Source organism: Lissotriton vulgaris, chromosome 2_1 (assembly GCF_964263255.1).
Source record: "Lissotriton vulgaris chromosome 2_1, aLisVul1.2, whole genome shotgun sequence".
NCBI lineage: Eukaryota > Metazoa > Chordata > Amphibia > Caudata > Salamandridae > Lissotriton > Lissotriton vulgaris.
The window spans coordinates 1,229,638-1,246,580 of NC_141687.1; the positions used below are offsets into that span (position 1 = coordinate 1,229,638).

A 16,943-nucleotide genomic window follows, 5' to 3' on the forward strand; every position below is an offset into this window, starting at 1 on the left:
GCATAATCGCATGTTATCACCCTTTTTCTCAAAGCCTCCCTTTGCATCTTTAATGAGATGCAAAGTGGGCGTCACTGGGCGTACCCTGGATGAACTACCTTGCAAATATCGCTGATGTTAACATCGCAATATTTACAAGGCAGCCCCAGCAATTTAGCACATGTTAGTTTTGGGAGAAAACTGCTGTTTTCTCCAAAAACTAACGTCTGCTAAAATGCAGACTTACCTATCCCCAACATTGGGGTGAATAATGCTGATACGACCCTGTGGGTCATATCAGTAAGGTTATCGCCATTTTGCAGGGAACATCGCTGGAAAACCAGCGATGTTCCCTGCAATACGGCGATAACCTCGCTATCTCTGGAATTTTTATCACCCTGTAGTAACGCGTTGTTAATTACGCGCTACCAGGGCGATAAATTCCAGAGATAGCCTGCGAAAATAAAATTATTGCTAAGCACGGCCAGCGATAATTATCTCTGGCCGTTGAAAATATGCCCCCACTAAGATATGGTATACTTCTGTTCGCTCATTGTACCTACGTTACAGGCAGGGATAACTTCTTGCAAAAAACAAAATCCTGAGAGGCATACTCCCTTTTCTATGTCTGCTGCAGAATGCAAGAGGAAGTAATGAGGAAAAATTAAGATGTTTCTCCTTGTTACACCTCTCTTCGGAGGGTGTACCATCTTTCAGTAAATACACAAAATAAATACAAAACTCCTCCCTGATGCAGTGTTAAACCAGTAGCGGCCGGCATGGCTTGCAGGTGGTGAGGCAGGTGTGGGGGGGTTACGCAGGGAGGGGTGGTGTCACACGGGCAAGGGGGTCATAATTAAAATAAAAACATCCTTTCTGCTGAGTCCATCGATTGACTGGGACGGCACCCAGCCAGGGGCTAATGGGGTGGCCATGTTCTCCATGAAATGCAGCCTGCACGGAGAAGGGCAGAGTTTGCAGGACTCAAAGAGCAGAGCAGCCCCACCCACCCGCCCGCAATGGGCAAAATAACATAAAATGGTAAGAACTTAAAGATATTACCATTCTATATTTTGGCTTTCTCCCACTAAGAGAAAAGAGAGGGGCGAAGCTCCTCCACCCTAGTGGAGGAGCCGCCCCTGCGTAAAACTTTGCCGTGCAAAACAGAGCTTTGAATACTGTTTCCACAGCAAATTCAAGGCAATGCATCTCAAACTGTCCACTGAAGTGAAGAGTGGAAATAGAGAGTGTAGAGCAACACCCACGACAACCACAAATGAATAGTTATGGACAGAATGTGAAGTAGAGTTACAACAGACTCATGACACATATGTATAGTGAGCATTAACAAATGAGATCTAAAGGTACTAATGAGTCACTCAAGCGAATGGCACCACAGAAAAGATCTGTTGGTGTGAAACGTGTGTGGTACCAGAAGGATCTCAGATCTATTCAGTGCATTGGGGGCATGTCAAGATAGCAGACGAGTGAGTTACAAGATTCCCCCACATATATCATCATGTAGCAATTTTCTCTCCCCCGCCATATGCTGCTCCTCTTTTTGCTGCAGGGACAGGGAATGATGCAGTCATCAGAAAAGAAAGAGCAGACTACAAAAGAGCGGTGAGGCCTGCAGCTGCATCTGCAGCAGCGGGCACTATTGATAAGCGGGTCGGGGAAAGATGCAACAGCAGACCCTTTGTTGTGGGTGCACAGACGGCTTATGTGGATGGCACTCCAGAGGTGTCAGCCCTCCTGTTGGAAGGTGGAGTATTGTGTAATACTCTCACAGACCCCAAAGAAGGTCCTTAGATAAACATTAATAAATTCTTAGCTCAGTGCTGGTAGTGTGGCAAAGAGCAGTTAGCAATTACTGGAGGAACAAGTGTTAAGCATTTCCGAGTATCAACATGGACAATAAGCCATTGACATGACTCGATAGAAATCAGATTAAAAAAATGTAAAATAAATTATATTTTTTATCTTAATTTAGATTTAAAATAATAGGATGACATACATGTAAGAGTTATGGATGATGAACTCCGAAAACGTACAACCCCTCACCGCGCTTAAGAATAAATGGGAGGCGGACCTGCAGACAGAAATCCCGGACACAACATGGTCCCAACTGGTGCGGCGAGCTAGGAAGAGCACCAGAAATGTACGCTTCCATCTCATTCACCTTTACATCCTCCACAGGGCCTACCTCACCCCGAGCAAAATCGCAACTCTCTTTGGGGTGCAGGACGCGGCGTGCCCCAGATGCAATCAGATAGAAGCAGATCTCATACATATGCTACGGGGCTGCCCTCACTTACAAGACTATTGGAAGGAGGTAGGAGACACGCTGAATGCAGTAGCGGACAGGGACCTGCAGTACGACAGTGCGGTCACAATACTACACTGGTTCCCACACACACGTAAGAACAAGCTCACGAGCCAATTCATAGACATGGGCCTCCTTATAGCCAAAAGGGAACTAACCAAAGGGTGGAAATCGAAAGTAGGGCCGACACATAGGAGATGGCTGACCGAATTTGTGAAGTGGGCAGCGGCGGAGAGCACGATTAGATACCAACTAGCCCGCCGGAGGCCAGACGAGAAAGCGCTGGACACAGCGCTGGCATGGGAAATGTTAGTCTAAGCACTGAGAGACAGCACCGTGGGGGAAGAATCGGAGGAGGGGATCGAAGACCCGGCAGCCCCGATGGGGAGGGTGGAGAACCCGGTACCGGCCCAGGACACACACACACAGAGTGTACCATAAGACTACTCAGTCCCACATAACAGCCTTAAGATCCAGCACCAGGCGTAGGCGCAGACACTTGGGGAAGGGGAGGGGGGGGGGATCTCAGTAGCAGGGACACTGACGCCAATTCTGGAAATTGGAAGGGAGCGGGGTAAAAAGCAAAAGCAGAGAGCGGAGAAACCCAATTGTTGATTGAACGGGACGGCCCAGTTCCGAGAGTAACGTGGAAATGAGTAACGCCGCCCGACCCTCTGGGATGTGGGCTAAATGGCTGTGTACGAGGATTCCGGATGGGGACGAAAAAGTAACGACTTTGCGCGATTTGTTTATAAGTGTATTGCTACATGCTGTGTTTAACTCTGCAATAAAAATTGTTTTACAAAAAAAAAATGGAAGAGTTATGGATTTTAGAAGCAATATAAAATCAGTGCAAAATAATACAGTGAAACTTTATCATTGCGGTCAATGGAAAAAGCCACAAGAGAAAATTGGTTGCTTACAGGTTGAGCTGCGTGGAACCCTTACTGGGTAAGGCCACAACAGTCGGTTCAGTTTTTCCTGGCCCGTTGAGCCCCAGTGCAGAGGTGTCCTGGCTGTCCTTGGTGCTGAACAGGGGCCGCTTGAGAGCTCCCTTTACCACTTAGACATTGCTGCTGAGAACAAGATGTAAAAACAAAATAGTGGGGCCACTGCTGAGGTCAGACGAATGTATGATGGAGTTCCCTCTTGGTGCAGCATCGAGTAATTGGCAAGGAACAAGCCTAGAGCACATGTTTACTCCAATGTCTTGTGGTCCCAGGGAACACAGAAACTGCCTAAAACTTTGGGAAAGGCAGAACTAGTTCCCACAATGCACTAGACTATCTGGATTTGTGCAACTCCTCTGAGGGCCCGATGGCTAGCCATTTTTCTGATCCAGAGAGTTGTTTTACCTGAAGGGGTTCCAATGCCTCGGGGCTCCAAGAGATTGCTTAGGACAAGTCTTGGTGAGGCAGTTCCAGGTGTGTTGCCACAGAGACAGAGTATCCCTCTTTTGCTGTGTGAAAAGTCCTGTCGACATCAACATGGGTCTCTTCAGGTGTCCTCTTTGATGCAGCTAGGTCATATTTGAGGTTCTGGTATTGGGGGGGGTCACATAAATCCTAGATTTAGGAGAGGTTAGGGATAAATGAGCTAGTGGCCAATGGGCTGCTAGTCCCTGCAGGTAATCCAGACCTGAGATGATCATATCTGGGGTTGTAGCTCACCGTTTCTAACCAGAAACCACTATTTACACCACTTTTCAAAATGGCAGAACTCTTCCTCAGGGTAAAGCCAGGCAGCCCACCCTAGAGATGTGGGTAACCTCCCTGGGGTGTACACCTGAAGGATACCTAACTTTCCCAACTGCCCAGGTGCAAATGTGCAGTAGGAGAGCTGTTTACTCCTCCGGGAGAAAGCCTGGATGCATATCAGAGGATGTGCAGCCCTTAAAGCTCAACGCCTTGATGTGCCACTTCACGAGCCCACCCGGGAGGGGGGATATGTGACCTCATTACTGCTCAGGCTTATGCTCCTGACTCCTGCCACTTCACTAGCCTACCAGGGAGGTAGGATATGTGACCTCATTCCTGCTCAGGCCTATGCTCCTGACTCCTGACACTTCACGAGCCCACCAGGGAGGATATGTGGCCTCATTACTGCTCAGGCTTATGCTCCTGACTCCTGCCACTTCACTAGCCCTCCAGGGAGGGAGGATATGTGGCCTCATTCCTGCTCAGGCCTATGCTCCTGACTCCTGCCACTTCACAAGTCTACCAGGGAGAGAGGATATGTGACCTCATTCCTGCTGAGGCTTAGGCTCCTGACTTCTGGGAGTTATCAGACTGCCTTGAAGGAGGTCAGTATCCTTTCTTGACAGAAGCAAGCCATCCAGAGCACAGAGAAACTGGAGCAACCAGTTGGGCAATCTCTAAGCTAACCACCTGGGTGTACGCTGAATCGCACTTCACAGGATAGTAATGTCAGGGGTCAGATGGTACGTTGTTTGAAACCAAACTAACAATTTTGTAGGCAGTATCATGATGGATTTACCAGCCCCAGGTCCGCCAGGGTGCAGGTCCACGTTATGCTCTGGACTGCCTATCATTACTTATAGTGTGCTTTAATGGTAAAGGCCACTATAGGGACATATATACTTGCACTTACATGCCCAAACCTTTAATATAATGCACCCCTCCTCCTGGGCTCCTGGGCATGCCTTAGGGGTGACTGACATTCATTAAAAGCAGTGCATTGACTTTGCCACACATGGTGAAGGCAAAGTCGAAATGGCGTAGTTTACATTGCTCCTGTGGTCTCCAGTGGCAGGCCGGCTGCAGGGAGTTTACTTGGGTCACTCAGGTTGGCATAAACTGTAATAGAAGCACTAGGGACCCCTTTATCACCCATGCCATGGGTACCACAGGTATGATATACTAGGAACTTATACCGGGGGTAAAGTCTTTGCCAATTGGGATTGTCAATTCACACAAACTGGTTTTAGGGAGAGAACACTTACCCTGGGGCCTGGACAGCAGGCTCCAGTGCACTTTACAAGTCATAGACGTTAGCAATGGGGCAAAAAGTGGGGGATGACCATCCAAAAAGGGCCCTTTCCCACAACTCCTCAGCCCAGCACACCGGACAAGAGGACAGCGAGGCTGCCTACTGAGAGCTGAGACAGGAGAAGTGCAATCGGAGCCATATCAGGGCCGGTTATGGACCAGGACCCTGCAGTGTACTGCCTCTGTTGGCCATGGGCTCGCAACTCCCCACTGACTCCCTGGGGATGCAGAACACCCCCTCCTCCTATTGATACTTGAATTGACCAAGCTCCTCTTCGCTCGCATAAAGCCTCTATGCAGAATGTGACTGCAGCAATATACTGCAACATGCATCCTTTGCATCAAACTGGAGCCACATCGAAAAGTTGAACATATGGGGAAACTAAGAGCTGCTAATAATACTTGCCTCAACTGAATCATTGTGAGCACTGACCATAGCTGCCCCCCCTCCATATTTAGAGGACTGATTTGAGAATGGTCAAGTGATGGCCTCGTTGGGTTTCTGAGCAATCATGGGCAAGCCTAAGAGTCCAGGGAAGGCGGGCACATGGGTACAGCGATCGGGTTGTGATGGAGGTGAATGCCTCCCCCACAACTACTGATGCAGTTGCCTTAAGGAACACATTGCAAAGTTGAAGCCATCCTGCAAGCCTTATTGGGTGTTAAGTCTACGTTGGAGCAAAAAATAGATGCAGTGGCCGTAGAACTAGGGTTAGTGAGTGAGGATCACAGAAAATTGTCGGAACATCATGTGGCAATCAATGAATCTGCAATAGCAACCATGAGACCTTCAGTGCAAGTCATGCAGACACAAATTCAGGTGCTGAAAGTGGATATATAGTAGGGGATCAAATGGTCGCTCTTGTAGGAATAATGCACGCATGTTATGGTACCGGAGAGAGTAGAGGGCCCCAGCACAGATTTTTACCTGGCAAAAGGGCCCCACAACAGTGCCAACCAATAATCAATCCAGGTTCTTCTCCACAGAGCAAGCATACATGGTCTCTAGATAATCACCACCACCTGAGGCAACCTAGAGCCACTCCCAGACCAGGGGTTGTGCAGTTATTTAATACCGGGATAGAAACTGAATCCTTCAGGTCTCTCACAGCAAGGGCTCCTGGACAGTTGAGAAGTGCAACGTGCACACCCTAGTGATTTAATGACCGAGGCAGCAGCGGCCCGTGCTGGTCAGAATATTGAGGACAGGGGGGATTTCAATGGACGAAAACATGTATTATTTATGTAATTTTCCCTCGTCATCGGCCATCGAAATCCTCCTACAGGGTGCCACGTCTCCACCGCTCTTAGCTGCACTGGCCGCGGCTGGACTGAGGTCCCAAAAGGTACACAAATTGTTCCTGGAGTTTAAGAAACAACGACAACAACTGAACGTAAACTATTCATTAATGCCCTTGGCCAAGCTCACATACTGGATGGCAGTATCACTAGATACTTCACCACCCCAAGTGAGGTCTGGACTTGGCTTGAGTCCAAAGGGAAGCATTGACCAAATGTTATGTTATGTTATGTTATGTTAGTTGCATTTTAATGCGCACAGCTGCTCCAGCGAAGGAGCGTCCTGGCGCAGGGAAAGGAAACACAACACAACACTAGGTCCGGTAACAGAAAGCAAACAATGAAAGCTAAAAACAGTTAAAACAGGAGGGTTTTCAGGGCCCTACGAAAGACATTAGGTCATTCGAAAGGCGGATTTCCAAGGGGAGCGCATTCCAGAGGGTTGCGGCTTTCATGCGGAAGGAGCGACCCCCCATCCGACTAAGTCTGAAACGGGGGACGACCACCAAGGACTGTCCAAGGGAACGTAGTGAGCGGGTGGGAACATAGGGAAAGATCAGTGTATTAAGTATTCCGGGTGCCAACTCTCTCAGAATTTTGAAAACCAGGCAGAGAGCCTTGAATTGGATACGCTTGCATATCGGGAGCCAGTGCAAGGACCGCAGGGTGTTAGAGGTAGGGCAGGTTCGAGGCAGCCCAACCACCGCCCTAGCCGCCGCGTTCTGGACTCGTTGTAAACGAAGAATCTCGGCTTGGTTCGCTCCTAAAAGGAGAGAGCTGGCGTAATCCAACCGTAATCCAAATGACCATCTGGACTCCGATGCTGGACGACAAACCCAGAAGGACAGTCATACAGCATTTAAGAGAATATGCAATAAATCAACCTCAGAGCAAACCACTAGAGAACAGCAAAAGAAGTAAAGGAGAAAGAATCACAGTATGGCCTTATAATGAGGGCACCAAGTGACAGAGAGGCTTCCCCCTTCAGGAGAGGATGTAACAGAAGCCAAGGATTCCATGGCAGCCTTAAGAGGTGGCCCAGTCTTACTTCTATGGCCGCTGAACAGACCATATGACTTCATGATACTGTTTGTTTTTGTTTACTGTTACCCTTTTCTTTCTCAACCCCAGAGTCGTGCCTGGTTAAATCTGGTGAGCTCTGTACTATTGCTGATAATAAGCTGCTCTGAATTTCATAATACTCTGTTTCATGTTGGAGGGGGAAATTGCATTGACATTGAAGTGGGTGAAGACACAGGGAGGCCTAAACAGGAAATCACTAAGTGTTTCCCATGCTTACTACATTTAGAGGCAAGTTCTGTGGCCCCCATCATGGATTAGGAGTTGGGGTGTTTTTGTTTTCTTGTCAGGGTTGACCACTATGTCACCTTTCATGATACGATAGAAACGTGGGGGGAGGGGGAGCAGGGAGATGGCTAACTGTCTCTCCTAAGAGTTCATGGTAGAAATTATTAGATACATCTACGCCTGTTACAAGCAGGGGTGGGCATAAGTGCCGTAATTCTCTCTAATTTCTGCAAAATTACTTGAAATTTTGCATAATAATGAGAGAAATTTAATCCTGCATTTGGAGCTATTTTCTTAGTGTAAAATGTATCCTTGCATTAAAAATGGGCCAGTGAATGCATTTTGTGCTAATACACTGCAGGGCAGGTAGAGCTGTAGCCAGTAACTACTCGCTCTTTCTTAGTTTGTTGTTCCTGCGCTCCTGCTGCAGGAATTCTTTCCCAAATCACTCTTTATTACTCAAGCCAGAGTAATAGCATAATTTGGGTAATTTTGCATCACAAGGTAATGCGTAATTACTGAAATTACTCTGGTTACTCTGATGTAATTAAAATGCATGTAACCAGAAGGGTGTATTGATTAACACAGGAAATTATAGCACCTTCAGTGTGTCGTTATTTGTCAATTAGTACAGAAGTGAAACGGTGCAACAGGTGATGGAGAAATCCGTAAAACCCTCCAATGAGGACCACAAGGTCCGAAATGCAAAGCAGTCAAATGCTGTACACACACATTTGTAAGATTTGGAAAATCTGATCCAAAGTAGAAAGCCAAAAAAGTCCAGTCTCAATGCAAATGTTCTTTTGTTCCCTTTTTATTCCGGAAACATCACAAAGTCCAGCCAACACATGTTTCGTCATTGAGGTGTAAACCCTAGACTTCTTCAGGGCTGGAAATGACAGAAACAGGACTCATAATATATGAGTTTATTTCGTAAAGTATATCCAAATTGGCGCACACTGTGTGATCCAGAGGTGTCACTCCACAGCTTCAGGGTGCTGAGTGATAGGGGTGAAAGATCTCATTCGGAATTAATGTGGCGCAGAGCTTTACAACGAGACGCAGCTCCCTAGATGCATCATGTTGTAAATAAGTCAAATATTTCAGGGATACCCCGTCCCATCTATGGTGGGGCAACTTTGACTGCTTTGGCATTCCCAGGAATAGAGTACAAAGAAGGCCCCATATAAACTCTGCATTGGGAGTGTGGATGTGAGCACTGAATACATGCTGAGAGGGTTAAAGGAGGCACTGTGGCCATGTCAGCACTGGGGGCACCCCCTGCGCTGGTGGAGCTGCTGGCTGCCCAGTTCTCCCTGCCAGGCAGGCACTGACCTCTCGATAAGGTGGGTGGTTCACCTCTTGTGATGGCAGAGGGGGGTCTCCACCATCTCAGCAGGGCTCTTGTACCCCATTGCACGAACATCACTCAACCCACCCTCTGAACCCTCATAAATCTGTCATTTCTGAGTTGATTTGAGGCCACCAGATACCCTCAATTTCACATTCTGAGCTGGATTTTAATTATTCACCTAGAACTACTGGCAGGTCTGATGAGGGAGCGAGGGGGGTGCTTTTCTTAAACATGTTTGTAGGGAGGTGATCAATCTGGGGGTTCATCAAGAATAATTCCCCCAAAAGGACACACATATTTTGTGCTTTCTATGGCTGTGTCAAGTATTGGTCACCCGGTCAGTCACCCGAGTCATCATAATCTATCCCAAATGTTAATATACACTCCCTGAAGTCAGCTGGGTAGCCTGAAAGAGTTCAGAGTTGATTATGAGCACTAGCTTTTGCGTGTGATCTGGTAGCACACATGCCACAGTAGTCACAAAGAGATAACAATGGGGGCACATGGATATTCAAAATAATTGATGACATTTGTTCTCGCACTTTAGATTCCTCTGCAATCAATCTAACCTGTTGTTTCTGGTCCTTTGCTCACAGGGGGAGCTGATACTGTCAGGTTGGCGAATTCCGGGGACGCCTGCCGCGGGAGGGTGGAGATCAAACACGAGAATCGCTGGGGGACGGTCTGTGATTACGACTGGGACAAGAAAGATGCTGAGGTGGTCTGTAGACAACTCAACTGTGGATCAGCCATCAGAGCGGAAACAAGAAATAACTTATTTCTAAATGGCGTCTTCCCCGTGTGGATGAGTGACGTCAGGTGCACAGGAGCAGAAAAGTCTCTCGTCGATTGTCCACGCGCTTCCTGGGGAATCAACAGCTGCACGTGGAAGAGCGATGGTGGAGTGCAGTGCAGTGGTAAGAAAAGCCAACAGCAATCCTTCAACTCCTTTAAAAAGTCACAAACTAATTAAAAGAGTAGAGTTGGATTGATCAAAAAATGCACAAGTCATAACAACAACACATTACTATCGAAAATCATAAGTAAAATGAATGAAACAAGAAAATATTCATCACACTTGATGAAGAAAAGTAATTTGTCCAACTGAATTGGTTTTATTAGGAGCTGGAGAGTCCAGCGATGTCCTTCAGAGATTGCAAAGTCTTTGAAGGCAACAAAAGTAGAAGGAGAACTAGTGCAACAAACCTATATGTAGATAACTTACATCTAGCATCAGACCCTGTCCCTTCTGTCCATTCAGTATGTGCAGGTTATAAGGTAAAGACGTGTCCATCTCAAGGCACAACCAAGAGTTGGAACAGATTAGTTTTTTTTTTTTTTTTAAAACAGGTTTTATTTGATAGATCGCATACATGGTGCAGCACCCGACACTCCGGAGGAAACTGCCAATCATTACAAGTCTTCAATAAAGTAGCAATCTTTACATCATTTTGTCAGGTATCAATATCAAACTTAACAATATGAACTCCCCCCCTCCCTAATCCCCCAACCCCCCCCCCCCCCCGGTCACACAACACCGTCTCCCCTATTCTGCAAGTCAGTTCTCAGTCTGGAATTTACATGTATCCTCCATCGTTGCTCAACATATAATTTCCACAGTATCCTCACGCTCCGCCGGAGGTTCCAGCCACAGGCCTCTATAATCAGCCCACCTCTTCCATATCTTATAGTGCTTACGTGGGCAACCACGGGCTACAAAGATCGGTTGCTCCAGCCCCATACAGAAATCTAATCCCTTCTTCCATACCGGAATAGAAGGAGCTCGGGGGTCTTTCCATGCTTTAGCAATATCTCGTTTGGCGAGGGTCAGGCCTAACAACAACAGATGCCTCTTATGTCTGTTCCCTCCAACCTCGTCCATCACATGCAACAGACCCAGTTGCGCTGTGCGTGGGAGTTCCCACCCAAGGACCTCGGACAGACAATCCCACACCCCTCTCCAGAATCTAGCCAGCGAGCTACAACTCCATACTGTGTGGATCAATGTCCCCACCTCCCTCTCACCTCTAAGACAATCCGGGGATGCAATGAGGCCTGCCCTCCATAGTCTCTCCCTAGTGTAGTAGATTCTGTGTAAGTATTTAAATTGGATAAGCCGCAGGCGCATCGCAATGCCTGCACCCCTAGGAGCCTCCAGTGCCTCCCGCCAGTCCTCCTCGGCCAGCACTCCAACATCCCCTTCCCATGACTCCCTGAGCTTCTGCAATGTCGTGAAGCAGTGTGTGACTCATTTCGGATAGATGCGAGATATCTTTTTTTCCCCTAGATCCCCCATAAAGACCTTACCTTCCAATGGACTAAACTCCGGGAGGGAATCCAGACCTTCCAAGCTCGGCGCAATGGCATGGCGGAACTGCAGCTATTGAAAAAATTGGGAGCTGGGCATGCCATACTCTGTTCGGAGATCCTGGAAGGATTTAAGTGTCGTACCTGACATTACATCCCCCAGCCTTGAAATCCCTATATTATCCCATCCCCTGCAACTCCGGAGGGACTCCAGCACAGGAAGGCGTCCATTACTCCACAGTGGGGTTTCCTCAGTCAACGTGCCCCACCATCCCATGCGACGCAGCGTCTGTCTCCAAATCTGGAATACTAGTTGAGTAGCAGGCAGCAGCCTCCTTCGAAGCCGTGCCGTGTACAGTATCTTATGCAGGAAATTAGAGCCCATCAGGTGTCGTTCCAGGGCATACACTGTCCCCGTACCACCACTCATTTAGAACCAGGAGATGGGAGGCCTGGTAGTAGGAGAGGATACCACCAAAATACGTTGAAAGAAAACACGTCCGCAATGCCACCCTCACCACACCTCCAGCCCAAAGAAATTGCCCCAGCACTGAATTCACTTGGCTGAACCACTGGGGTGATATCGGATAAGGATGATTCTGCAATTGATAAAGCAAACAGGGGAGCGCCACCATTTTAAAAAGGGCTGACCTGCCATAGATCGTAAGGGGCATACGGGACCATGTCTTCATTTCGGTCCGGACCGGGTCCCATACCGGCACCAAGTTGCGCTCCCAGGAGATTGCCGGGACCTCTGAGATAAACACTCCTAGATATTTAATGCCCCCAACTGCCCCCTGTAGGGTGAAAGCCCATTCCCCCACTCCGGATTGCGCTCCAAGAACCCACAGAGAGGATTTACGGGGTTCAGGTACAGGCCCAAAGTTTCGCCAAAAATCTGCATTATCTCGAGTAAACGAGGCCCCGATCTGTTAAGGTTGGTAAGAAAGAATAAGACATCATCTGCATATAGGGCTATTCTGTCGGACGGACCCATCTCCCACTTGAATCCGCTAAGCTGAGCGTCCATACACACCCAAGCCGCCAGCGGCTCCATGGCGAGGGCGAATAGGTACGGCGAAAGGGGGCAACCCTGCCGAGTACCCCGCCCGATTGCAAATTTAGAGGATATGGCACGTGCCACCCTAACCGAGGCTGTTATGTCCGTGTACAATAATTTCAGATAGGACAGGAATCGAGGCCCCAGGTTAAGCCGGGGTAGTAACGCCAATAAGTAAACCCAGCTCAGTGAGTCGAAGGCCCTATCAATATCGGCTAAGAGAAGTGCCGCCTGCCACCCAGTTTCTTGAACCGCCACCACTGCTACATGGGCCCTGCGAATGTTATGTCTGGTAGCCCTATGTGGCATGAACCCTGCCTGATCTGGATGGACGAGTCCCGCTATGTGGGGCAGGAGACGATTAGCCAACGCCTTGCTAGAATTTTGGCCTCAACATTCAATAGAGAAATGGGTCTGTAGGAAGCATGTTGTTCTGGAGGCCTACCCGGCTTCTGAAATACTACTACTTCAGCATGTCTCCAGTCTGCGGGGAGGCAGCCGTGCTCCCGCGCTTCTTCTAGTGCCGCCTTGTATGGCGTGCCAAGGTGGAGGTGATATTTATTGTAGAACTCACTTGGAAACCCATTGGGTCCTGAGCCTTTCCAGTATTAAGTTCTCCCAGGGCCCTTCCCAACTCCTCCACCGTCAATTGGAGCTCGAGGCTCTCATGCACCTCGTCCGACACTGCCCTCGGCGGCAAGTCTGCTATGAATTTATCTACCATCTCCGCTGGTAGGCATTCTTTCAGGGCATACTGGGATGCGTAGTAGAGCGCAAAACTCTCCGTCAGCACCTTCGGGTCTGTGATCAGATCCCCAGCGGCATCCAGAAGCCCCGGTAAAGTCTGAGCCTGGAACGTGCCCTGGCTTAGCCGTTGCAGCATTGTTCCCGACTTATCCCCCCATTGACAGATTTTGCTGCGCATCGCCAGCCACGCCTGACGCGCCTTCTCCAGGAGCAGGGACGAATAAGATTGCTGTGCCAGGAGGAGTTGCCCCACATCTGACTTTCTCCACCTACGCTGTAACGACGCTCCAGGGTCTCTATGTCCGCCGCCGCGCGTACTAAGTCTGCCTTACGCTGTCGCCACGCAGCCACTCACCACGCAATATCCACCCCTCGCAAAGTGGGCTTCATGGCCTCCCACACCGTCCCGGCCGCTGTGACCGAACCTACATTCTCCGCCAAGAATTGGGTAATGGCCTCCCCCATGTGTTTCTGGTAGTGTTCATTGTGAAGGTGCCATGTGGATAGGCGCCATCGAAATGGCTGCCTCACCCCACCCAGCAGCCACTCGATACTTGCAGGGGAGTGGTCCGACAGCCCACGTGGCAAAATAGCTGCCGATTGTACCCTACCAATGACTGTTAATGGGACAAAGAGATAATCCAACCTAGAGAAGGAGTTATGCACTGCAGATACGTACGTGTATTCCAGCTTAAGTATGTGTAGATATCGCAATGTGTCCACCCAGTCCAAGGTTGTAACCATGTCCCCAATTTAGTAGTAGCTGGTAGCCTCCGCCCACCTCCGGGTCTACATCTATTCACCCTCCCATATATGACATCATTCCAATCCCCCCCTACCACCGCTGACGTCTCAGGAATGTCGGCCCAAAGCGCAAAGAGCCTCTCTACCAAGGACCACTGCAGAGGAGGTGGAGCAACACGCTACCAAACACTAGTGTCTCTTCCCCAATTCTACCCCTGATAAATATGTACCTACCCTGTGGATCTACCCATTGAGTGGCGTGGACATAGGAGAGTCTACGGTGCACTAATATGGCCACCCCCGGCAGCCCCTGACAAAGCCCGCATGATAAACCTGTTGGTAGCCAAATCGCTGTAAGCAAAGTGTTTTGTTACCCAATAAATGTGTCTCTTGTAGGAGTAATACATCAGCTCGCTCCCGTTTAGCCTGTCGCAGTACAGCGCCCCTCTTAACCACATCGCTGCAGCGGCTATTCCGCCGCAGCGCTAAAAGGGCGGGGCGGCCGCATGCTGGTGACGGAACCGCTCCGTCACCAGCCGCGGTTGGGCTGTGCTCGTGACGGAGCGGTTCCGTCAGGGCCCCGCCCGCCTAATAGAACGCGCTGCGCAGGCGCGAAATCAGCGCCGCGTAGGCCCGGCGGCCGGGCCATGACAGAACCGCTCCGTCATCAGCACAGCCCAACTGCAGCTGATGACGGAGCGGTTCCGTCATCAGCATCGAAGTAGTTAATCTGGTCCAGCATACCCCGCACATTCCGTTGTTGGAAAACGGCGACCGGGAACTAAAGGAGGAGGGATACCACGCTGATGATACTTCCCGATTCATGCTGCACCCACGCGAATTGGAAACTGCTTGTGGATCCCCTCCCGGTCTTTTGGCTTAATATGCACACTTATTAAGCACGGCCGTTACAGTACTCAGATCCCGTGTACCATTCATTACTATATTCCTAAGAATACTACCACTCTGAAGCTGTAAATATACCGTCCACAATCATTACTTCGATTGACGGAAGTTGCCACCACACTTGGAACCGCCTTAAACGTCTTTAGTATTGCGCGTCTTCCTTTCCCTCAAGATATTCGCACGGCTGTGACGAATAGGATTAACAATCCTTTACGCGATCAAAATCAGCAGAAATTTCACTCCAGACCTACATGAATGTAGGTTGTGTCTTAAGCTCTGAGGAGTCGTAGTGAGTTGTTCCCACGTGACGAAACACGTGTCGGCTGGTTGTGGAACCAATAAACATATATACATCTTCCAAGAAACTGAACGAAACTGCAACTGTTGTGTTAATTGGCGTCATACATATATTGTCATTTACTGTATAATTACTGTTGATATACCTTGTTTGTTGTGTGCGAGGGCTTTTTCTGTTTTATATTACCACGCACATTCCAGCTGAGGATTCGAAGAGAGGCCCCAGGGCCTAGCTCCCTAGCCTCCGCATCCGCCATCGGTAACCCATGAAAGGAATTGTCCCTACTGTTGGCCCTTTAGAGGCATGTAAATAAAACAAGAAGACGTCCTCATTATTGTGTGACCTTACCCCAACAGACCCTTTTCGTAAAACAACAAACTGCCCCCCCCAACTCCCAGTTCCCAATCCATACCTCAAAAACACTGAAGTACCTATCGCGGTGCAGGTAGCCCTAGGCCCACAACATAGAACCTGAGCCCGGCCCTACCAATGGATCCCCCCTCGCTACCCATCAGCCCGCCTCCCCCTCAACAAACCAAACTTGGGGAAGAACCTGCCACCATCATCCCCATCCCGCTAGCTTCGAATAGCACCTGCATCATACATTCAAAGTGCAGTTAGTCTGAGCTTTCCTCCAGATCAGCGCTCACCAGGCCCCCGCAGCAATGCCTAGTGCATTATAATCATGAGGTGTATCTATAATTCACTTACCCAAGGGACCTACAGTCAGGGATCTACTATGGGAGGATCAGCAGCACCCCTCAAGCCCCCCTCCACCCCCCCTGAGTTAGAGCGCCTTCGGGACCTGGAACGCCAGTTTCCCCTGTTCCTAGACCCTCTGGCCGTTTGCGACTGTGTTCCACTCTGCGAGGCGTCGGAGTTCAGGCCCGGTGGGGTATGTACCCATAGTTTCACTGTCTCCTTGGTCCATCGAAAGACCTCTTCTGGCATGTAAATGTAAATGTAAATGTCAAGGTATTTGTAGAGCGCACTGTCACCAAGCGGTTTCCTGGCGCTATTACTCATACCGCTGTGGAACCCCTCCTGGCTTTCCCTGTGAAGTGTCCACTCCTGGGCACCCCCAGGGTGAAGCCAGGCATCCACAGCGCTGTTGGGGCCGGTGTGGAGGTTAAGCAAGCTATTGCCCAGAGTTGCAGCGTGGGACCCATGATTAGAATAGGCACCGAGGCGAGAAATCAGGTCCGAGGAATTATGAACCCAAGACCCGCCGAGGCGGGAATTGAACCCTGGTCCCGGACCACAACTCTGCATCAGGGTCTGCCGCTCTAACCATTGAGCCACACTCCTCCATGTCAAAAAAGTGGGTGCGAGACTCGAACACTACCCTCAGACGAGCCGGATAAAGTAGGGCATATGGGAGCTTGAGGTCTCGCAGACGCGTCTTTGCCGCCATAAACGATTGTCGTTGTTGTTGCACCATCTTTGTGTAGTCCGGGAAAATAAGGATCCACTGGTTTTCATAGAGAGAGGGTTTTTTCGCCCGTGCCCGTTGTAAAATGGTGTTGCGGTCATGATAGTTCAACAGTTTAGCAATGACCGGTCGGGGGCGGGACCCCACCGGTGGTTTCTGAACAAGAGCCTTGTGT

General features: G+C 49.3%; 1 protein-coding gene across 1 annotated transcript in view; it reads left to right on the forward strand.

The window, feature by feature from the left end:
• LOC147729441 (CD5 antigen-like) overlaps positions 1-16,943 on the forward strand; it is a 327,270-nt gene that overhangs the window by 293,094 nt on the left and 17,233 nt on the right. Inside the window, exon 5 of the mRNA XM_086959054.1 lies at positions 9,871-10,191. Within this exon, the coding sequence (XP_086815180.1) occupies positions 9,871-10,191 (321 nt within the window). The remainder of the gene's footprint in view (positions 1-9,870; positions 10,192-16,943) is intronic.